At 39.0% G+C, this 25,069-nt stretch overlaps 2 protein-coding genes across 2 annotated transcripts in view; one reads left to right on the forward strand and one right to left on the reverse strand.

The window, feature by feature from the left end:
• LOC149820714 (RNA-binding protein BRN1-like) overlaps window positions 1–25,069 on the reverse strand; it is a 70,802-nt gene that overhangs the window by 22,978 nt on the left and 22,755 nt on the right. The window contains exon 6 of the mRNA XM_089983672.1: window positions 13,581–13,763. Coding sequence (XP_089839798.1) covers window positions 13,581–13,763 — 183 coding nt within the window. The remainder of the gene's footprint in view (window positions 1–13,580; window positions 13,764–25,069) is intronic.
• Window positions 16,321–24,877, forward strand: LOC149820715 (uncharacterized). Its single transcript, XM_089983424.1, has 3 exons — window positions 16,321–16,366; window positions 16,858–17,815; window positions 24,809–24,877. The coding sequence occupies exons 2-3, from the start codon at window positions 16,865–16,867 to the stop codon at window positions 24,875–24,877; spliced, it is 1,020 nt and encodes a 339-aa protein (XP_089839550.1). The 5' UTR covers window positions 16,321–16,366; window positions 16,858–16,864.

A 25,069-nucleotide genomic window follows, 5' to 3' on the forward strand; every position in this document is an offset into this window, starting at 1 on the left:
CCCGAGAATATTTCCTCTAATCGCATGACTAAGCATCCAAAACCTTCAAGCACCTGCTGAACAACTACCAAAAGATACAACATACATGATAGATTAACACCCAATACTGCAAATCACAATCAACACAGCAGAAATTTCTTGCACACAGGTGAAAGTAATGATATTTGATCACTATCACTGACCTGCAGCCAAGATTGATAACCAAAACTGAAAACAATGTAACTAGTGTATGAAAAACTAGTTACTGCCTAAGAGAGACTTCCAAAAGAGTCAATAAATCTCACCCAATATAACAAATACTTGCATCAAACCACTTCTAGGAGATTTTCAACACAAAAATGATACAAAAGAGTAACCAAAGAGTTTAAAACCCACCGATGTGACTGATATGCTCAGAAAATCAAAACAGTCACCAAGAAACCGTAACTCTGAAAAAATGCTTGTAAAATCTCCCAAAAATCAAAATCAAGGCCGATGATGGTGATTCTTGATTCTATGAACATCTAAAAAATCAGGAACTACCAACCCAAACCTTCATATACACTAAAGCAACAAGATCATATGAACAATGGTGATGTCAGCAGCCCTCTGCGCAAGCTTTAGTGCAAACCAGAATGAAGTCTGATTCACCTTCACAAGTCCTCTCTAATCTCCTTCTCCGTGGCTCTGATACCATGTTAGAAATCAAATAGAAAAAGAGTGAGAGAGATTAGGGTTAGAGGAGACTCAACATGTAATACCCGTAAAATTTGAGTGATTTTATTCATATTGGGTCAGGGATCCGTTACCCGGATCCAAAAGGAAATATATATATATATATATATATATATATGGGTATTAAAGGTATATCCGTAATAATAATGTTTAATAAAAGAATAATTTAAAAAGTGTTATAATTAAAAAGTATTGGGTTAATTGGGTTTGAATCCACATTAGAGCCAAACGGATCCGCGTTCATTATGGATCTAACACTAAAGGTCCAACCCGGATCTATGCTGAATGTGGATCCAGCGTCGCGGGTCGTACTTTGGACCCGGACCCGGCTGCAACTTTAAAGCATCGAAATGAAAAGAATCGTGCCTAGGGCACGATTCTTGCAAAAGATCGTTATAGAGGGGAGCATAACTGCAGAAGGGTCGCCTCTTGTTAAAAGGGGGAGAGAACATCACCCTTCTTCATCCTTCTCGCAACCCTCTCGGTTGTGCCCTCGCTCCCACACCCGGTGACCTCCCTCTGCAAACTCCAGTGAGCCAGACGCTCGTCGCTCCCTCGCTTCCTCCTGTCTGACGCACCTCGTCGACAGCCCGACACCGGCCGATGCCGCCGACAACCTCGCACGATAGTTGAACATGCTCCCTCTTCAAGGTTGTGGTGCGGTTGAAGCCGACGACCCTCCACCCTCGATAGCAACCTCTGAGAGCCGGAACAGGTAGGTTTCTGTATCTCCTTTTCTGTTGGTATTGATTGTGTCTGGTTGTGATTGGGACGGTCTAGTGAGAAAAACCGGTTATCGCACGATCGGGGTTTTCCAGATGGGGGTTCATGGCTGTTGAAAGATTCATGGGAGTAATCGGGCATTTCGACTGCCCTATTAGAGACCGGCAGGGTCATCGGCTGTCAGAGATCCCATTTTGAGAAAATGGGGGTTTCGGTTTCTTTGAAACCTTATGGAACCGACTGCAGAGAAAAAAATAAAAAACAAGAAACCCAATCTTGGGGTGGGGGTTTCTGTTTGACCTATCGGATGACCCCAGGTTCTGGGACATTCGATTCTGAGTATAGAGCCATCCAAGAAAAATTGGGGGTTTCCGATTCTTGGAGTCTGATAATCTCCGATTTTGGGGATTTCCGATTCTTGACCCCAGAAATTGTGGGTTTCTGATGGGAGTATCGGGTAAGTTCAGATTTGGATTCCGATTCTTTTGGTTGAACAATCGTTGAGCATGTTCTTTTCAGCTTCTGTAAATATTTTTCTTTAAATCTTGATTTCAATTGTTGTTGAAAAGCGGTGAAGGTCTAGTTCGGTCACCAAGGGAGGGTTATTTCATATTTGGATCATTTAGGGTTTATATTTATTTTGTTATCTATGTGTTGTGTCATCGGATGTAATAGTTGTTACATTCAGGGGTTGGCGATCAAACAATGGTCCCAGGTTACCACTGTGTAACTGGACAATGACTTGTTGCATATACATCGACTGTATCAATCTGTGTTTTCAAATTTAACATTTAACGTGAGTTCTGGCCTACAAATGTGTAATTTGATGAATTAAGGTGGAATGAGTTATAGTATGAATACTTATATAATCTGATTATACGAAAGAGAATTTTCATCACTAAAACTATATAAATTGTGTGAAAACTTCACCTATCTGATTAAAGCCTAGTAGGTGATATATAAACCTGAACACTTGGTACACTTGAAAAAAAAATAATAGCATTCTGAAGTTAGTTCTGGACAACCGAATGTGTTCGTTTCATTTGGACAAACAGAACATTCTTATATGAATTCTTGATTAGCTGAAGGTGTATATTTCATGCTGGAAAGTTCATCCTAATTACATTAAATCTTGTTAACTGAGTCTTGTGTCTGTTCATTCTAAATATAAACATGTTAATTTAATTTCTGCTAACCATTGTGATTATTACATTTTGTAAAGCATGGCATCTTTATGTTCATTTCGGGACAACCAAATGGTGTATAGGTCGATCAGCCTTGTGAACTGATATCTGTGAGTGCCTTGATTTCAAATGATCAGCATGTACTTAAAATAATATATAAATATATGTATAGATTGATTTGAACTGGAAATGTCTAATGAATTGGTCCAATTGATTTGATGTTGATGAACAAGACATTTATAGATATAGACAAACACCTATGAGGTCAAAACCTTGGATCAAACTTTTTGAATGTCTTAGGCTCTTATGTATCTAACCAGTTGCACCTGCGTAAATAATGATACTAAGTGGGTTACATCTATAGTTATAGATGTTGCACCAGTTGTTGTTTGGGCTATTAGCCTGTGTGTTATGGCAATAAAAATAATGAAAATTTAATCATAAATGTTGGGTGACCGACTGGTTTAAAGGTACCAGGGTCTTGGTACTTGACAGTTCAAAGGTACCGAAGCATTAAGAATAATGATTATAACACTGATAAGAAACTTAAATTTAATTATTGTGTGCTTGATTGGTTTAAAAGCTCCAGAGCACTCTGAGTGGGATTAAGAAATCAATGTGGAAAAAGGATGTGGATGGTTGATACACCTTGGTAAAACAACTAAGGTTGGGATCTACTGCTATGGCAGTAGAAGGAAGTTGGGGAAATACCTTGAACTTCTGGAAAATGATTAACTAATGAAATCAGTTTTTGAGGCTTACCTTGGAGAGGGTAGGTGGTACAAAACTTCGAGGACTTGTGTTGTGTTTCGAGCGTGAAGCGGCTCGTTGGTCCCCGTCCTCGGAGTTAGGGACCAGGACTACCTATGTGTCCTAGGTGGTAATTCAATGTCTTCTGCAGAAGTTAGGGATGCATCCTGTTTTGAGTTGAGCCCTTGGGAGATTCTCTCGGCTATTAGTCGCTCCATTGGAGATTCAGTCTCAATTAGAATGTTCGGGTTAATAAAATACTCTTGAATAATATACCCCCGAACGTTCTCTTCTGAGATGGTCACCTATGCCCGTGTGTACCCACGAGGTAAGATAATTTAAACACAATTTAGTGCAGTTAGGTATCACAATGAGTGAAAATACTGGAGAGATATGTTTATGTTCTTTAACATGCTTTATATTTTGAGCCTGTGACGATATAAAATTGTGAAATGTGTAGATATGAGGTAGTTGAAGAATTCTCTAAGAGTTGTACAGGTTATTGTTATGCCTATTGCAATACACATCTCACTTATTAATGTTACACTCTGTTATTGTTATGACTGTTGCTCATGTATATGAATGTTGGTTTCTGTGGTATAAATTGCTTACTTGTTTAGACATATGTCGAGAATCACCTTTGACACCCACATCACATGCTAGATTCATGACATACCTCATTAAAAGTTACAGTTTTCCTATTTAGACGTGGTAGTCTAATTTCTATAATTTTTACCATTTTCAGGTAAACGAATAGACTTATGAGCGGTTGCGGGATGAGGCATTGAATCGAGATTGTTGATTTACTGTTCCAGTGATTCCTTGAGTTTATGGTAATTAAATGTTCATTTCATAATGAAATGAAATACATGTGTTGAATTTTCTCTCAAATGTAATGTTCCGAAATGCTTAACCCTATATTGGTTATTCTTTCCGCTGTTATAAAAAAAATCCACATAAATCTAGGTTAAAATTTCGGGGCGTTACACAACAAAAGAGGGAGAGAAACCAATGTTCGTATATTCCATGTATTGAATGAGGAGCCTCGTATACATTAAAAGGGTCGACCCCCTTGAGACTTCAAAAACTAAAAGCCTAAAAAGACTAGTATACCCCTTTTATTATAAAGTTGTACATAATGACCTAATAAAGGTACCTTACATAACTTTATGCTACACTATATTACAGACTTTCAATACTTATTATATCGTTAACACTAAGTACATAATAAAGAATGCAATGGGGGCAACCCACTAGAAAAAATCATGGGATGTTCTTCCTTCTCCAATGAGTCGTCTTGGTCTTCATCCTCTTTATTTAGCTTTCTTAGAAGAACATCCTAGTTGACATCAGCATAGATATAGATGTTGTATAAATTAGAAACCATAGGATTTACTCTTTGCAGCTTTGGTACCATGAAAACAAAAAGAAATGGAGAAAAAAGAGAGTTGCTCACTGACATAAACAATTAAGCTAATAGGTCCATGTACATGATACAAACACATAAACAGGGCACAAGACAGACGCCCCGAAATTTAACCCAATTTTTTTTTTCTTTTAAACCAACAAATGATTCTAGGGTTAAGCATTTCAGAACGATACAGGAAGGTAAAAACAAACCACGCCATTAATAATTTTTTTCAATAATAATAGAATTCAAAGGGAGTTTATCACATCATCAGTCTCAAACTAAAAATTTCAATCAAAAAGCAATTAGGACCGCCAGGGAACAAATAAATCCAGCCATGGTCAGCGCCTCATCCTGCTTCGCCCCTGAACTACTCTGAGCCTGAAAATGATAAAAATTATAGGAATTAGACTACCACGTATAAGTAGGAAAACTGTAATTATTCTTGCAAGTAAATCATGTGTCAGGTGTGATGTGGGTGTTGTGTTGGAATTTCAGTCTAAACATAACACATAGGGAATTCGATGCAATAGAAATAATAGACATATATCTGAATAGAAAGGTAGATTATGTAACAGTTTATACTTAAGCACAAAAAGCATTTTTCTCAACTACAACAATTAAACAAGGTATTACGCAATCAAAACAGAACTTACGCTAACATGAATAACATCTATATAACATCCATAATATGAATTCAATTAACTAATATGTGCACAGTTTAGGATGTTGTTTTATCATAAGCACCGCATATACAGCATGATGAAAAAGTAAACCATCGTCTCTTTAATGACTCCAACACAGTGATACCTAACTGTTCTAGTTAATGTTTATCTTTTCTTATCCCGCGGGTACACACGGGCCAAGGCAACCATCACAGAAGAGAACGTTCGGGGGTATATTATTCAAGGTTGTTTTATTAACCCGAACATTCTAACTGTGACTTAAATCCCAAGGGAGCGGCCAGTGACCGAGAGAAACTCCCAAAGGCCAAAACCAAGACAGGATGCATCCCTAACTTCTGCAGAAGAACATGGAACTACCGCCTAGGACACAATTGGTAGTCCGGGTCTCCCGACTCTGAGGACTGGGACTAACGAGTCGCTTTACGCTCGAAACCAAAACACATGTCCCCAGAGTTTTGAACCACTTACCCTCTCCAAGGTAAGCTCGAAACTGAGTGGGTTAATCTTTTCATTTAGTTAATTTCCCGAAGTATGGGACATTTCCCCAACTTCTTTCTACTATAGTAGTAGTAGGATTCTCAACCTTAGTCATTTTACCCAGGTGTATAGAACAGTCTCAGTCATTTGTCATTTTAATTGCATAACCCACCCACAGTGCTCCGGTGCCTTTAAACCAGTCAAGCACACAAGTTATTATTTAATTTCCTTCCCAATATACTTGAACCAGACAACACACCTTCATTAGGTACTTAACCCGTATCGGGTAATCCAATCTGTCTTGCCCATTAGGCAGGGCACATGTCTAAAGATGGCAGCGTACACCAAGTTATGTGTGGAATCAACATCTAATATGTAACAGCTTCTATGAATGCTCAGCATAATTTATTATCATGTAGGGTCTCAATATGAAAATTTCCCACAAACATAGTAACTACCAGTATCTTCAATAGTGAACATGAGTTATCATAAGCATGCCATATCTCCCAACATAATACATAGACAAAAATAGGCTAACAGGTATTTACCTAGACAAGTTAAGGTTTACATAATGAAATAGTGTCAATCGGCCAGCATAAACGTGCTGTATTTTACAGGATGAAACCATTAGCATCTGTCCACATAAATTATGTTCTGTTTAACACAGGTTTACATAATGATTTAATCAACATAGGCTGATTATAACCTATGTTAAGTTCAGCATAACTTTACAGAATGATGTAATCAACATCCGACAAACATAAACTATGATGATTCAGCATAGCTTTACAGACTAAACCATCAACATGGAGCAATAACCAGAAGATCAAGTGGGTGGTCAGAATTTACATGGACAACTTATAATCACAAGGCAACAGCTGTACCAATCGGCCAACATAAATCAACACAAGCATGATATATGTTTCAGAATAAGAAAAATATGATCTGTTAAACAAGATTTTCATAAACCTAATTTGTATTAATCATTATCAAGATTTGATTTTTAGCAGTTCAACCATATGAACCAAGTGTTATTTAACATTTCAGTTCAACTAGAATACAGCCTGCACAATAACTATCTACTTAGCCATTTACTGTACCTTAAAGAATAAATAAGTATTTAATAACATGTCTTGTTACATAGGAAAACAAATAAGGAGCATATTCCATACAGCCAAATGCACAAAAACTGTTAATAATTTAGCTACCCTACAACCTATACACCAAGAAATTCGATTTAGCTTTGAGAAGAACCTCACACCAGAACTGCACAATAGTATAATATGCCATAAACCCTGAATTTACCCGGTCTCTATAAAAATAAGTGCCTAATTTAGTGAATTGTCTGCTGCCCAGGTTACACCACAACTTAATATCAGGAAAATGACAAAAAGAATCTTGCACTATCGTGTTTCATGCAACTAATTGAGTGCAATATTGTATGCAGGGATTTGGAGTTTATGAAATACATACCGGATGCTAATATAGTTACCAAGACAAGAAAAAAAAACATTCACACCACACTCCGAAAACCAACAGGTAACTAGCAACCTACCCGAATCTTGATGGACGATGCCGCAACATTTAAACACAGAATCATTCCTTAGTTCAAGATATCACATGAACCACCTTTGGTACAACCCCCCCCCCCACACGCACCACGCTCTGTAAAAAAAATCTGAAACCCCCAAATTGTAAATTTGGGGTTTCGGTTTGGGGTTGACAGAAAACTCCAACACTAGAGATTTTTCCCCCTTGCAAATCGACTGATTTGGGTTTTGGACAACCCACACTCCACCCAAACCCATGATTAACCTGAAAAAAAAACAGTCACAGGAAACCTACCATTTTCCGGCGAAGTTGTTGCGGCAGCTACGAGAGAGGAGGTCGGTTGCGTCTCCTAACACGGCTTCAACAGCAGGCCGAGCTCGGGGGAGGGGAATCCGAGGGTTAGAGAGAGAAGAGAGAGAGAATGGGACAAAAGGGTGGAATTTGGTGGAGGAATTCATTGGTTGGAAACCGTTCGCAGAGGTCGTGGGAAGTATCAAATTATCTAATTTGTCTGCTCACCCGGAGATCCTTACAAAGATTATTGAAGGTCAGAAAGAGGATCCCCAGTATGAGAAACTGAAGTCACTAGCCCAACAAGAAAATTCACACTTCTCACTCAAAGAAGATGGTAGTATCTGGATGAAAAAGCGACTTTGGGTCCCTAGTGACCCCAAGTTGAAAGAAGAACTATTGGGAGAAGCACATAGGTCCAAGTACACCATACACCCGGGGGGCACAAAAATGTTTAAAGATTTACAACGAGGGTATTGGTGGAATGGAATGAAGCGTGAGGTCGCAAGTTATGTCTCGAAGTGTTTGACTTGTCAACAAGTCAAGGTGGAACATCAGAAGCCTGGTGGAATGATGCAGCAAATGGAGATTCCACAGTGGAAATGGGAAGAAATCACCATGGACTTCGTGGTGGGTTTGCCGAAAACACGGAAACAACATGACGCGATATGGGTAATAGTGGATCGACTGACTAAATCGGCTCATTTTCTACCCATACGAATAAATCAATCCATCGAGAGCTTAGCAGACTTATACATCAGAGAGGTTGTTCGACTGCATGGAGTACCAGTCTCTATTATATCAGATCGAGATCCTCGATTTACTTCTCGGTTTTGGGGTCAGTTGCAACAGGCCTTGGGTACGAAACTGAAGCTGAGTACCGCTTTTCATCCCCAGACTGACGGACAATCAGAGAGAACTATCCAGACACTAGAAGATATGTTGCGAGCATGTATGCTGGATTGGAAAGGTGAGTGGGACAAGCATGTTATTTTAGCCGAATATGCTTACAACAATAGTTACCATGCGAGTATTGGCATGGCTCCCTTCGAAGCTCTGTACGGGAGACCATGTAGATCACCTGTGTATTGGGATGAAATTGGAGAACGGTCGGTAGAATCACCAATCGTGTTACAACATTACACCCAACAGATAAAGATGATAAGAGATAGACTGCTCACAGCCCAGAGTCGACAAAAGAGTTATGCAGATCAAAGGCGCAGGGAGGTCACTTTTGATGTGGGGGATCGAGTCTTTGTGAAGGTATCACCCACCAAAAGTGTGTTTCGTTTTGGTAAGAAAGGAAAATTGAGTCCCAGATATGTTGGACCTTTTGAGATTTTGGAACGGGTGGGAGAAACAGCCTATCGTATAGCCCTACCTCCTCAGTATGCTCAGATACATAACGTATTCCATGTATCTATGTTAAGAAAATATCTTCAAGATCCGTCGCATGTCATCCAATATGAGGACGTAGATATAAGGGAAGACCTAACAATGGAAGAAAAACCAGTGGAGATACTGGAACGATGTGAGCGAGTCTTGAGATCAAAGACCATTCCTCTCGTTAAGGTGAGATGGCAACACCATGGCATCGATGAAAGCACGTGGGAACCGGAGGCTAATATGCGAGAAAAACACCCCGAGCTGTTCGAGTAACACTGACAGGTAAATTTCGAGGACGAAATTTTTTTTTAGGAGGAAAGGATGTAAGAACCACAAATTTTACACTAAAACTTAAGAATTTTGTGGATTTGGGCCAGGATCCGTTATTGGACCCAAAAGAAAATTTCGGATATTAGAGTATTTTAGTAATATTATATAAATAAATATTTAAGGAATTAAATATTTCAAATCCTCGGTTCGGACCCAAGTGGATCCAACCCTTGGGTCCACTGCTGTTTAAGCAACCCGGACCCAAATCAAATTTGGGTCCAGCATTTCAGGTCGTGGTTCGGACCTGGACCCGATCCACCCCCTGTTAAAATTAAAGAGGGGTTAATGAGGGGGGGCAACCCGATATGGGTTGCCCGATAAAAAGCTTTGAGAGGGGAAACCCTCTCCCCTGAGTTATCGGGTGTTAGGGTTCAGCCGAACCCTAACACATAGGAGATGGGAGTTGGGGGTAAACACCGCAGCCGCCGGGAGGAGGAGGAGCTCCTTCCTTTTCGGGAGGCCACCCACCTACAAAGGAGGGACCCCGAACCTTTCCTTCTCCCTCTCTCGTTGTCCCATTCTCTCTCTCTTCTCTCTCTAACCCTCGGATTCCCCTCCCCCGAGCTCGGCCTGCTGTTGAAGCCGTGTTAGGAGACGCAACCGACCTCCTCTCTCGTAGCTGCCGCAACAACTTCGCCGGAAAATGGTAGGTTTCCTGTGACTGTTTTTTTTCAGGTTAATCATGGGTTTGGGTGGAGTGTGGGTTGTCCAAAACCCAAATCAGTCGATTTGCAAGGGGGAAAAATCTCTAGTGTTGGAGTTTTCTGTCAACCCCAAACCGAAACCCCAAATTTACAATTTGGGGGTTTCAGATTTTTTTTACAGAGCGTGGTGCGTGTGGGGGGGGTTGTACCAAAGGTGGTTCATGTGATATCTTGAACTAAGGAATGATTCTGTGTTTAAATGTTGCGGCATCGTCCATCAAGATTCGGGTAGGTTGCTAGTTACCTGTTGGTTTTCGGAGTGTGGTGTGAATGTTTTTTTTTCTTGTCTTGGTAACTATATTAGCATCCGGTATGTATTTCATAAACTCCAAATCCCTGCATACAATATTGCACTCAATTAGTTGCATGAAACACGATAGTGCAAGATTCTTTTTGTCATTTTCCTGATATTAAGTTGTGGTGTAACCCGGGCAGCAGACAATTCACTAAATTAGGCACTTATTTTTATAGAGACCGGGTAAATTCAGGGTTTATGGCATATTATACTATTGTGCAGTTCTGGTGTGAGGTTCTTCTCAAAGCTAAATCGAATTTCTTGGTGTATAGGTTGTAGGGTAGCTAAATTATTAACAGTTTTTGTGCATTTGGCTGTATGGAATATGCTCCTTATTTGTTTTCCTATGTAACAAGACATGTTATTAAATACTTATTTATTCTTTAAGGTACAGTAAATGGCTAAGTAGATAGTTATTGTGCAGGCTGTATTCTAGTTGAACTGAAATGTTAAATAACACTTGGTTCATATGGTTGAACTGCTAAAAATCAAATCTTGATAATGATTAATACAAATTAGGTTTATGAAAATCTTGTTTAACAGATCATATTTTTCTTATTCTGAAACATATATCATGCTTGTGTTGATTTATGTTGGCCGATTGGTACAGCTGTTGCCTTGTGATTATAAGTTGTCCATGTAAATTCTGACCACCCACTTGATCTTCTGGTTATTGCTCCATGTTGATGGTTTAGTCTGTAAAGCTATGCTGAATCATCATAGTTTATGTTTGTCGGATGTTGATTACATCATTCTGTAAAGTTATGCTGAACTTAACATAGGTTATAATCAGCCTATGTTGATTAAATCATTATGTAAACCTGTGTTAAACAGAACATAATTTATGTGGACAGATGCTAATGGTTTCATCCTGTAAAATACAGCACGTTTATGCTGGCCGATTGACACTATTTCATTATGTAAACCCTAACTTGTCTAGGTAAATACCTGTTAGCCTATTTTTGTCTATGTATTATGTTGGGAGATATGGCATGCTTATGATAACTCATGTTCACTATTGAAGATACTGGTAGTTACTATGTTTGTGGGAAATTTTCATATTGAGACCCTACATGATAATAAATTATGCTGAGCATTCATAGAAGCTGTTACATATTAGATGTTGATTCCACACATAACTTGGTGTACGCTGCCATCTTTAGACATGTGCCCTGCCTAATGGGCAAGACAGATTGGATTACCCGATACGGGTTAAGTACCTAATGAAGGTGTGTTGTCTGGTTCAAGTATATTGCGAAGGAAATTAAATAATAACTTGTGTGCTTGACTGGTTTAAAGGCACCGGAGCACTGTGGGTGGGTTATGAGACTGTTCTATATACCTGGGTAAAATGACTAAGGTTGAGAATCCTACTACTACTATAGTAGAAAGAAGTTGGGGAAATGTCCCATACTTCGGGAAATTAACTAAATGAAAAGATTAACCCACTCAGTTTCGGGCTTACCTTGGAGAGGGTAAGTGGTACAAAACTCTGGGGACATGTGTTTTGGTTTCGAGCGTAAAGCGACTCGTTGGTCCCAGTCCTCAGAGTCGGGGGACCCGGACTACCAATTGTGTCCTAGGCGGTAGTTTCATGTTCTTCTGCAGAAGTTAGTGATGCATCCTGTCTTGGTTTTGGCCTTTGGGAGTTTCTCTCGGTCACTGGCCGCTCCCTTGGGATTTCAGTCACAGTTAGAATGTTCGGGTTAATAAAACAACCTTGAATAATATACCCCCGAACGTTCTCTTCTGTGATGGTTGCCTTGGCCCGTGTGTACCCGCGGGATAAGAAAAGATAAACATTAACTAGAACAGTTAGGTATCACTGTGTTGGAGTCATTAAAGAGACAATGGTTTACTTTTTCATCATGTTGTATATGCGGTGCTTATGATAAAACAACATCCTAAACTGTGCACATATTAGTTAATTGAATTCATATTATGGATGTTATATAGATGTTATTCATGTTAGCGTAAGTTCTGTTTTGATTGCGTAATACCTTGTTTAATTGTTGTAGTTGAGAAAAATGCTTTTTGTGCTTAAGTATAAACTGTTACATAATCTACCTTTCTATTCAGATATATGTCTATTATTTCTATTGCATCGAATTCCCTATGTGTTATGTTTAGACTGAAATTCCAACACAACACCCACATCACACCTGACACATGATTTACTTGCAAGAATAATTACAGTTTTCCTACTTATACGTGGTAGTCTAATTCCTATAATTTTTATCATTTTCAGGCTCAGAGTAGTTCAGGGGCGAAGCAGGATGAGGCGCTGACCATGGCTGGATTTATTTGTTCCCTGGCGGTCCTAATTGCTTTTTGATTGAAATTTTTAGTTTGAGACTGATGATGTGATAAACTCCCTTTGAATTCTATTATTATTGAAAAAAATTATTAATGGCGTGGTTTGTTTTTACCTTCCTGTATCGTTCTGAAATGCTTAACCCTAGAATCATTTGTTGGTTTAAAAGAAAAAAAAAATTGGGTTAAATTTCGGGGCGTTACAGATATACCCTTAAGTATAGATAATATAAATAGTTAGATACAATGCTTTGAAGAACCCCATCTCAGTAGGAGATTAATTTGATAATCAAAGATGTCAAGTAGTAGTTTTTTATTTCTTTATCAAATGACAGGCAACATTCCATGCGTTCAATTTCATTATATAAGTCCTAACCAAGATTCCATTTCACATATAACTAACATTTGATGATAGTATAAGGTATACACACCTTATGTATCACAAAATGTTGGAAGAACAATTGACAAGAGCTACAAGAACGTTCAACTGCTACATAACAATGCCTAATGAACTACTATATCATCCTGTTCCTTTTTCTTTCTGATATGTTGTACAAGTAAAACGGCAAACCAATACCCAAGGGGAAAATAAATGCATCCATTAAAAAGTAATAGATGTGTGAGATTAACATGTGGGACACCAGAAATTGCACATGCTGTCAAATACACATGCATGTATAGAAAACATGCCTTAAGGTTACCAGTCATGCAATGCACAATTAGCAGTACTAAGCAAATACACCTAGTGGACCAATACAAGAATCAAACCTGATATGCATATCCATTATAAGGGGGCATGTAGCCCATTGGCATGGCCCCAAATATCGAAGCCTGATGTGTTGAACCAGATACTGGCATATTAGGAGGTTGAGACTGAGCTTTTTGAGCCTTGCGAGCCTGTCTTTCCCTTTCGGTATCCGCCCACTTAACAACTAAAGCGACACTAGAACCCTGTAAGAAAAAAATCACAGAACATTGTAATGAAATCTAATTCTATTACTGGAGTCCAATGGAATGAAAACACCATGAAGAATGAAACAAGAAAATTTTTATCCACTCTGAAATTTCTGAAGTACATACCTTTCACCTCTAAATTTATGGAATTTTAGAAGTCATTGCCATCAAATTGATGCTCAATAAAAAATAAAAAGTCATTACCTTCAATACATATTTAGGAATACATGATACTCTATAACTGTGGGTATAAAAAATTGCTCTAAATATTAAGTCATTTTTTATGCCTTGGGAAATATAGATAAATTAAATCTTACGATTTGTGGTAGGTTTAGAATAAAATTTAAGAAATCCCTCCTGGGGTACTGAATGATGGATGAAATAGAAATCCAACTATTTTTATGTGGACCTACAGGAACATGCAAAATCAGCTAAATCAGGGAGAAGACTTGGTTTAGGTTTTTATAAATGAATCTCAAAAACAGTTCATGCATATCTTCCAAAAAATAGTTTGTTTGTTTTTTGGATCAGGTCATAAACTATGTCCAATTAGACCTGGTTTGAAGCTGTGTCCCAAGTCCAACCATGAATAGATCAAGCATACATAATATATATATATATATGTATGTATATATAAACTTGATGGAAACTATCTATTAAACCATTATGCATACATATCCAATTATCCATGCATTTATATTTGTTGTTGAATATAGAAAAAAATATTAATATGCATTAGTTTCAAATACATTAGTATAATTAAAGATATGTATGAAGGAGTAGTAACCAATGTCCGCACTTGTGAAGGGGTGACAACCAATTTTCCTATAACGGTTGGCTTACATCAAGGATCTGCTTTATGCCCTTTCCTATTTGCTATAGTGATGGATGAGCTTACGAGATCAATTCAAAAAAATGTGTCGTGGTGTATGTTGTTTGCTGATAATATTGTTTTGATTGATGAGTCTAGAGCTGGGGTTAATGCTAAGTTAGAATTATGGAGACAGACATTGGAAGCAAGAGGTTTTAAGTTGAGTAAGAGTAAGACAGAATATATGGAATGTCGGTTTAGTAAGCAACGAAGTAGTGATGGGAGTGTAGTGAAGCTTGGTGAGCAAGAAATACCAGTGGATGATTGTTTCAAATATTTGGGATCTATCATTCAAAAGTATGGAGAAATTGATGGAGATGTAAATCATAGGATAAAGGTTGGGTGGATGAAATAGAAAAGTACAATTGGAGTGTTGTGCGATCGTAAAATGTCATTGCGGTTGAAGGAAAAGTTTTATAGGACGACTATTAGGCCCGCTTTACTATATGGTACGAAATGTTGGGCTGCCAAGAGACATCATATTCAAAAAATGAGTGTAGCTGAGATGTGTATGCTTAGATGGATGTGTGAAAATACAATAAAAGATAAGATTCGGAACAAGGAGATACGTAAGAAGGTAGGTGTTGCACCCATTGAAAATAAGATGAGAGAGAATCGTTTACGGTGATTTGGACATATTCGGCGAAGGCCTAATGATGCTCCAGTTAGAAGGATGGAGAAATGGGAAAATATATTAGTTAAAAGAGGACGGGGTAGGCCTAGGAAGACATGGATAGAGATGATAGGAAAGGATATGAATGCTTTGAACCTCACCGAGGACATGGCATTGGATAGAAATGATTGAAGGAGAAGGATTCATGTGGAAGACCCAGAATGATTTTCTTTGTTGGTTCATATCGCTGACCCCAATTGTTTTGGGATGAAGGCGTAGTTGTTGTTGTTGTTGTTGTATTAGTTTCAAATATGGTATTTTTTATTTGAAATCTATGCATATTTTATTAGATAAACACCCCTTTCTCTTCTATACATGCACTAAGAGGTTATGTGAATTTTATTTACATATCATTTTTCTTTGATAAAAATCTCTAGTAGAAATTATCATCTTTGTGAACTAGATACAAAATAAAGTATTCTTTTGTTGGTTGTGAGTGCATGACTTATTGAAAAAAGCAACCAGCTGATCAGAAGCAAGCTCCTATCTAGTTGCGCATTTGATGAATGTAAATCAAAATCCAATAAGTGACCCAAATAGAAGAATCTGGTGACCATATTCCAGGCCATCCAACAACCATCCCCCCTTCATGAATAGGCATAAAAATGGATATTACGTTAAAAAACATTATTTCATCCGGTGGTTAAACACCTAGGGAAGTAATTGAAGCTCTACACCACATTACAACGAAACCAAGCTGGAGCTTAGTAATCAAAGCCTATAGTTATAGCTAGACTACTTATTGCCTATGTCACAGGGACTCGGCAAAACAGATGCCGCACCCGCGTCGACGCGACGCGACGCGGGATCGCGTGCGGGTGCGGCACCGGGTGCGGTCAACACGACTCTGGGTGCGGTCAACGCACCCAGGGTCATTTTTGTCCAAATTTTTGGGCGAAAAAAAAAATTTTCCCCCGATGAAAAGGAGGATTAGGGCAAAAAAATTTTTTTGCCCTAATCTCTCCTCTCTCTCCCCCTGAGCTCGAGCTCTCCCATCGCCGCCCCAGCTCCGCCGCCCCCAGCTCCGCCTCCCAGACTCCTCCTCTCGGCTCGCAGGTATGTCTCTCACTGTCTTCTTGGGTCGGCTGGGGAGGGGCCGAGCACCCCCCCCCCTCTCTCGGTCTCTTGTTGGGTCGGCAGGGGAGGGGCTGAGCCTCCCCTGCTCCCTCGTTTTTCGGCACAGGAGGGGCCGAGCCCCTCCCCCATCTACCTCTTTTTTTTGGGTCAACAGGGGAGGGGCCGAGCCCCTCAAATATATGTTTTTCTTTTTTGGGTCGACAGGGGAGAGGTCGAGCCCCTCCCCCATCTGTTTTTTTTTTTTGGGTCGACAAGGGAGGGGCCGAGCCCCATCTGTTTTTTTTCTTTGGGTCGACAGGGGGCCCCTCACCCATCTGTTTTTTTTTTTTTTGGGTCGACAGCTGAGGTGCCGAGCCCCCCTCGCTCTCGCTCTCTTGTTGGGTTGGCAGGAGAGGGGCTGAGCGCCCCCTTCTCCCTGTGTTTTCGAATTGAATTGAAAATTGTAATGTATTTTTTTTTTTTGTGTTCAGGATAAAAATGACGGATAAAGGGAAAGGACTTGCGTCATCCTCATCCCAACATGTGAGTTCTGCTGCTAGTTTTGCTGATAGTTGCAGTGGGATTGATGATGTGGGGCCACTATGGATACATGTAGATAAACTTGCAAAAACTGGAAAAGGAGGTGGTGGAAACAAAAGATTTCGATGCAAGCTCTGCGAAAAAGATTTTGTTGGGTCTTACACAAGAGTGAAGGCTCATTTGTTGAAGATACCAAGACATGGCATTTCAGCTTGCAGAAAAGTTGATGAGGCAATGCGAAGGCAATACAAGAAAATACAAGAAGAATATGAGAAGAGAAAGGCAATGGCCGATTCTTCTGCAGTCAGTGTGCCATTTGCAAGCCATCAAGAAGATGCTGAAAAAAAAAGAAAAGTCAATCTAGGAGGTAGAGGAACGATACAAGCAGCATTCAATACATATGGAAGAGAAGAATTGGATAGAAAAGTTGGGAGGTATTTTTATTCTGGTTCACTCCCATTTAATGCGGCTAGAAATCCTTATTGGAAGGATTTAGTAACATCCTTGGCAAATTGTAATTTGAGTGGTTATGTGCCTCCAAGTTCAGAAAAAATACGAACCACACTTCTTGCAGAAGAGAGGGCAAACGTGGAGAGGTTGCTAGAAATTAAAAAATATTCATGGGAGCAAAATGGAGTTTCCATTGTGTCTGATGGATGGACAGATATTCAAAGGCGTCCATTAATCAATTTCATTGCTTGTTCGCTTAGTGGCCCAATATTCTTGAAAGCAGTTGATGCATCTGGGGAATATAAAAATGCAGAGTATTTGAAGGGATTGTTTATAGAAGTGATAAAAGAAGTGGGTGATCAGAAAGTGGTACAAATCATTACAGACAACGCTCCGGTTTGTAAAAGTGCAGCGTTGAGTTTGGAGAGTGAGTACCCTCATATTTTTTGGACTCTCTGTGTAGCACACAGCTTAAATCTAGCCCTAAAGAGCATATGCAACCCCAAAGAAGAAGAAAATTCAAAAGCATATGCTTTATGTTCATGGATTGAAGATTTAAAAAGAAATGTCAAAAGCATTAGGAATTTTGTTGTTAACCACCATCGTGCTAATGCTATATTTAATAGGCATTCTGATTTGAAATTGTTGAAGGTCGCTGAAACACGTTTTGCGTCCATCATTGTGATGATGAAGAGGATTAAAAGAGTGAAGAATGCTTTGATTAACATGGTGACTGATGAAAATTGGACATTCTATCGTGTTGATGATGATATGAAGGCTCAAGAAATTAAGAAATTCATTCTTGATGATGAGTTTTGGAACAGAGTGGTATACTTCCTTCAATTTACGCAACCTATTTGAGAAATGTTAAGAGAAGTTGATAAGGATGCTCCCATGCTTCACAGAGTTTATGAAATGTGGGATAATATGATTGAAAAAATACAAGCTATAGTTTTCATGCATGAATAAAAAAATCCTGCATTGGATGATTCAGATTTTTTTAATCATATTCATTCAATTTTAGTCAGAAGATGGGATAAGAGCAACACACATTTGCATTGCATGGCACATTCTCTTAATCCAAAATATTATGCAAATAAGTGGCGGGCTGGTGGTATTGGTCGTGTCCCTCCAAATTTAGACCCAGAGCTATCAAGACATAGAAATATGTGTATGACAAGACTTTTTCCAGAAGCACATCTTCTACATCAAGTCACACAAGAGTTTGGAAAATTTTCATCTTCGAGATTATATGCACCGGCATTATTCGCGAGAGAAGAAGATAATATAGATCCTATCACATGGTGGTCAACATTTGGATCGGAAACACCTCTTCTGTAACGTCTTGCATTAAGATTGCTATCGCAGTCTGCTAGTTCATCTTGTTGTGAAAGAAATTGGAGCACATATTCTCAAATCCACAACATGAAGAGAAATAAACTCACCAGCAAGCGTGCAGAGAATTTAGTATATGTTCATTCAAATCTTCGATTACTTTCGCGAAGCAATGATGAATACAGGTACTAATTTGCTCTCTTAGTTATTTGATTATTTCTTAGTTTTCATTTAAATATACTTGTATTGTATTTATCATTTTCAAATTGGGTTTATAATGCAGACAAGGAACATCCAAATTTTGGGATGTAAACCCAGAAGAGTGTGACTTCGAGGGAGAACATGAATTCAACGTAACAAACATGGATTTAGCTGAGCCCAGTATTCCTTCTAATGATGCATTTGATGATGAAGAAGAAAATTATTAGCATCCATTACTTCATCAGGATATACTTTGGTATGTAATTTAGTTCTTTTATGCAATACTTATTTGATTGATATTTAGGTCGATTTATGTAATTGCTTTACTTATTTGATTGATAATTTGATATTTAGGTTGATATACTGCATGCATGATGAATCATATTATGAGTTTATGACAATGTTTACTGTTAAATGTTAAACTGTTAAAACTTCAAAATTATATATATATATATATATAATTTTTTTTTATATTTTTGCCCCTGCCGCACCCCCGCACCCGGGTTTTTTGGAAGTGCCGAATCCCCGCACCCGCACCCGCACCCGCTCCCGCTCCCGCTCCCGCACGCGCACCCATGTGACATAGCTTATTGCTAACTTACAAAATTTAAACTTGGCAAGAACAGAAAATGAGGAATATCTTTGTGAGAAAATATGATCCACCAATTATGAACCAAAATGTCCACCAATAAATCAAATGGACAATCACAAAAGTGTTACTAATGACACACTCACAAAAACCCACAAACGAGTACTCCACAACAAAGAATATAAAAATTATATTTTATTAATCACCAAAATGCAAAGAAATGCATTACAAATAATGAGGGGGTTCATCCCTATTTATACACAAGAGGTAGTCTCGAATAGAGTTGTTGGAACAGTCCAACGACTACTAATACAGTTGTTGGTGAAAGTTTTCCTCTGCACCTGCATTGAGAAAGAGAAGAGAGAGAGAGAGAGGGAGAGGGAGATCGATTACGGCTGTCACGATTTCAGTAAAAAGAAATCGTGACCTAGCTTGTGTATTTAAGTTTACATTACAGTATGGTTCCAAGTATGGTGTATCCAGACCCGATAAATGTAAAAGGAGTTACATGGTCATTACATGGATCGGGTCAGATCCTTTGCACCTTTTTCACCCCCCCTCAAGTTGATTATGGTTTTGAACCATGAACAACTTGCTTTTAAGCATCCAAAAGCAGTCCTTGGTTAACCCTTTGGTAAATATGTTTGCAACCTGTCTTTCAGTGCTGACAAACTCAGGCTCAATCTATTTTTCTTCAACCTTCTGTCTCACAAAGTGTTGGTCAATCTCAATGTGCTTGGCACGACTGTGATGTACTGGATTGAATGACATGTTGATGGCACTTTGATTGTCACAGAGCAAGGTAGTGTGGGAGATCTTTTCTCCTACTTCAGTTAGAAGATGCCTGATCCATGTGACTTCGGCAGTGGCAGCAGCCATGGATCTATATTCAGCCTCAGTGCTTGATCTAGCGATAGCTTTTTGTTTTCTACTGCTCCAAGAGACTAAATTTCTTCCAATGAAGACACAATATCCTGATGTAGATCTTCATTCGTCAGGATCTCCTGCTCAGTCTGCATCACAATATACAATAATTTTGTGCTCGTCTTGGCCATATGACTGTGGTAAATACATCAATCCATCCCCAATAGTCCCTTTCAGATATCTAAGGATCCTCTTGACTGCTTCCATACGTCCAGTACGTGGCGCATGCATAAATTGAGACACTTGATTGACTGAATAAACAATATCAGGTCTAGTGAATGTGAGGTATTGTAACATTCCTATTATGCTACGATACATGATGGGGTCATCACACAGATCTCCATCATGAGCACTAAGTTTTTGATGAAGTACACTCGGAGTTCCCAGAGGTTTGCAGTCTTTCATGTCTGCCTTGCTGAGAACATCTACGGTGTACTTGTGTTGAGTGAGTGTCAAGCCATGAGCCTGGTTATCAACTTCTAAACCAAGGAAATAGCGTAGAACTCCAAGATCTTTCATTTTGAACCTTTGACCTAATAAGTCTTTTATTTCTTGGATATGGTCCGCAGAGTTTTCTGTGATGATAATATCATCGACATAAATTAATAATAGAGTGATCACAGAAGGGCTTTTAAAAATAATAATGAGTGGTCCAGCATGGAACGTGAAAATTCATGTTTCTGAATCTCTAGCGAGATGCTTGCTTTAGGAAGTAGATGGCCCTTTTTAGCTTGCATACATGGGTTTTACAATTTTGTTCTTGATATCCAGGGGGTTGTTCCATGTATACTTCCTCCTTCAAATTCCCATGTAAAAATGCATTTTTTACATCAAGCTTACTCAACTTCCATCCATGTTCAACAGCCAGGGAGATGATGATTTGAATCATTCCCATTCTTACAACCAGACTAAAAGTCTCATCATAGTCTTGCCCTGCTTCTTAAGTGAATCCTTTTACTACAAGCCTGACCTTATATCGTTCAATGGTTCCATCTGGCTTGTACTTGATTTTGTAGACCCATTTGCATCCGACAACATTTTTATCAGGTGGTCTGGGAACAACTTCCCATGTTCTACATTCATGCAAAACTTGTATTTCATCATTCATGGCTTCTACCCATTTCATAGAAGCGGTTGCATGATAATACATGATGGGCTCTTCGTCCTTATTGATGGCAGTTAAAAACAGTTGAAGATCCAAGGAGAAGTTGTTATAGCTAACCCACCTGTCAATAGGATGTCATATGCGGTTTGATTTTCTGGCTGCAAGAGTATGAGAAGGTGCAGGATTGACGACTGAGACATGATCTGAATGGCTTGATGTTGTCGGTCTCTGTCTAGAATAGACAATGCCTTTGTATATGCCCAGTACTTCCTCTGCATTTTGTGACCCCGGCGTCCCAGTGTTCTCAAACACCTCTCCTTCTTGTTGCACACAATCTGAGGAACATGCTTCATTGAAGCCAGCAAAAAGTTCTGAAATCAGCCAAGGATAGTAAATTTCAGTTGGCATATTCGTTGTGTCAGCTCCGTGATCAAAATTTTGTTCATCAAAGACAACGTTTGTTGGTGGGATCATAACACCTATATCCTTTGTAGTCATCTGCATATCTCACAAATCTGCACTTTTGGGCCTTGTCTTGAAACTTGTTTCTCAAAGACTGATCGATATGCACATAGCAGACACATCCAAAAACACGCAGATCATAATAACTAGGATGAGTTCCAAAAAGACAGCGATAAGGAGACTTATTTTCCAGAACAACCATAGGCAGTCTATTTATCACATGCACGGCAGAATGGAAAGCTTCTCTCCATAGGTTGATGGGAAGATTGTTGTCATGAAGCATACTCATGGCACTTTCAACGATATGCCTGTGTTTTCGTTCAGCAATTCCATTTTGTTGAGGGATGTGAGGACAGGACACCCTTCTTCCTATTCTGTTATTTTGAAGAAAAGAAATAAAATCACGGGATGAGAATTCCCCACCTACATCACATTGGAAAAATTGAATGGACTCAGAAAATTGATTTTTAATAAGGGAAAGAAAATTTTGAAACAAAGAGAAGACTTCCGACTTATTTTTTATGAAATATATCCAAGTGTATCGAGAATAGTTATCAACAAATATTAGATAGTATTTGCTTCCAGATACAGAGGCAATTGGGGCGGGTCCCCATACATCAGAACAGATTATCTCAAAAGGTTTTGAAGCTCTCTTATTAATGGAATGAAAAGGCAATACATGACTCTTGCAGGAAAGACAACTAGAACATTTGTGACTGTTCTCATCCCTATTGAGACTTTCTTTTGGAATGAGATTATTAGATACAAGTTTCTCAATAAAATGACTCCCACAATGTGCTAACCGACTATGTCATAAGAATGACTTATTACATTCAGAAATACTAAAAACATTAGCAGAAGAGGATGAACACGACTCTAATGAGAGCTTTGAATTCAGGTGAACAGGGCGAACAGCATGACAAGGAGCTTCTTCAAAGACATACATATTGCCTCGTCTCTTTCCTTCAGCGAATGTATCCCTCGTGCGTAGGTCCTTGACCTGCACAGAGAAGGGAGTGAATTCAACTGACGCATTATTATCATCAATAAGTTTGGAAACAGAGACAATATTTCTCTTAATGTCAGGGGCATGAAGAACGTCTGAAAGAGTAAGAGTGGAATATGACATGGGAATGACAGTTTTTCCAAAATGAGAAACAAGATGGTGGGATCTATCTGCAGTGACAATCTTACTTTTTCCAAAATAAGGAATGGGATTAGAAATCTTACATGCATCACCTGTCACATGAGTCGTTGCCCCTGAGTCGACAAACCAAGTACCTTCATCACTCTGCTTCAATTTCAACTCTGACAAGGCATATATCAGCAGATCTTTAATCTCTCCACTATTTGAGTACTTCCCTTTGTTTTCTGTCTGTGGACCCTTTCCTTTATTCTCTGGATTATGCCAACAATTCGCCTTGATATGCCCCTTTTTGTTACAAAGGAAGCAAGTAGGAATGGATCTTGATCCCTGCGCATGAGCTAACGTATTTGGAGTGGGAAGCATATCACGCCCTCCGTGTCCACTTCGCCCTTGTCCTCCTCGTCCTCTACCATAAGTCACTCCTGTGGCAAAAACTTCCTAAGAATTTGTGTGAATGTGAGATTCCTCAGAGAACCCTTTCAGAGTCATCTCATACTGAATCAATTTTGCTCGCAACTCATCAAAGGTAGGAAGGGCAGGGAGACACAATAGTGAAGTGACGATCATATTGTAGTCAGATCCCAATCCACTCAGAGTCTGTTGTACCATATCACTGTCACTCACCGCGCACCCTATAACTGCAAGTTGGTCTGTGATAGTCTTCATCTTGTTCAGATATTCCATGATGGTCATGGAATCTTTTCTCAGCATTTGAAATTCTCTCTTGAGAAAAACCATTCGTGCCTGCGAAACTTGTGAATATGTTTGAACCAATTTTTCCCAAAGTTGCAGAGAAGTACAATTGTCGGAAATTGCAACAAAGACCTCTTGGGACAAGGTGGAAGTGATATATGCAACCACCGACTGATCTTTCCTTTCCCAGTTGAGGTACTCTACATTCTTGACATACACAATTGAACTTACTCCTTTGTCGTCTTTTTCCTCTCTCGTAACAAATTCGAGTAGAGCGGGAGTGGTTTCATCAAGGTGACCTAAGAGACCTTGACTCCTTATAAAAGGAATGATTTGTCTCTTCCAAATCAAAAAGTTTGAGGTAGTTAACTTTTCAGAAACGAGTTGAGTGAGAAAACTTGAAGAAAGATTGGATGAAGAGGAATGAATATCCATGAAGAAGAGTTTTAACAAGAAAAATAAACCCCTTTTTGTGTTACCAGAGTATCCACAGAGTGCTCAGTCTGCAGCCAGAGATGTTTGTTGATCGTCCCTTCTTCTTTTTTTTGGCTGAAAAACTCAAAAATTGGCGACCAGAGGCTGTCAGAAGAAATTCAGGCTGTATTCCAAGACTGAGTTTTCTTTTCTACTTTTGAAAGGTCAAATATTTAAGCAATGAAAAAGAAAATCAGACTGTATTTTCAATGTGGAAGCAATGAGGAAAGGAAGAGAAGAAAAAAAAAAACAGACTGTATTTTCAATGTGGATCCCACTCGTAACAGTCAAAAGAAATATGATACGAGAAAGGGGTTCTGAGAGTCGAATCAAAAGAGATTGTCACACAGCAGGCTGGACATCAAAAGGGTTTAGAATCCCAGATTTGATGTCGCAGGTCTGCCCGAAATGCACGATCAGACTTGGATATCCAGCCCAGTAGAAGAAGGGATGCGCAGAAAAGAGAAGAAGAAAAAAAATTGAATGGTTTATAATTTAATCTTAGTGTTTCACGTGAAACAGGACATTCACGTGAAACGAGCTTTTCCCTTTCTTGATGTACAGGGTTACCGTGAACCAGGATTAGCGTGAGCTCTTCGTGAACAGCTTAGGAATTCATTTGAGGCGTGAATCCACTAAAAGGAAAAGAAAAGACTGAAGAAAAACAGAAAAGGGGGAAAACGAGAGATGGAGATTGGGAATGGAGGTAGAGAAAAAGAAAACTGAAGAAGAAAAGAAGATGGGAGATGAAAAAAACCTCAAACCTTTGACCTATCGCACCTT

The sequence above is a fragment of the Nuphar pumila genome, chromosome 12, assembly GCF_984573655.1.
Source record: "Nuphar pumila chromosome 12, dmNupPumi1.hap1.1, whole genome shotgun sequence".
Taxonomy (NCBI): domain Eukaryota; kingdom Viridiplantae; phylum Streptophyta; class Magnoliopsida; order Nymphaeales; family Nymphaeaceae; genus Nuphar; species Nuphar pumila.

Bases quoted from the DNA above. Each gene is read 5' to 3' on its own strand.
- LOC149820715 (XM_089983424.1), top strand. From the start codon at position 16,865: ATGACGGATAAAGGGAAAGGACTTGCGTCATCCTCATCCCAACATGTG. The intron at 17,816-24,808 runs GTAGCACACAGC...CACGTGAAACAG, and splicing joins ATATTTTTTGGACTCTCTGT to GACATTCACGTGAAACGAGC.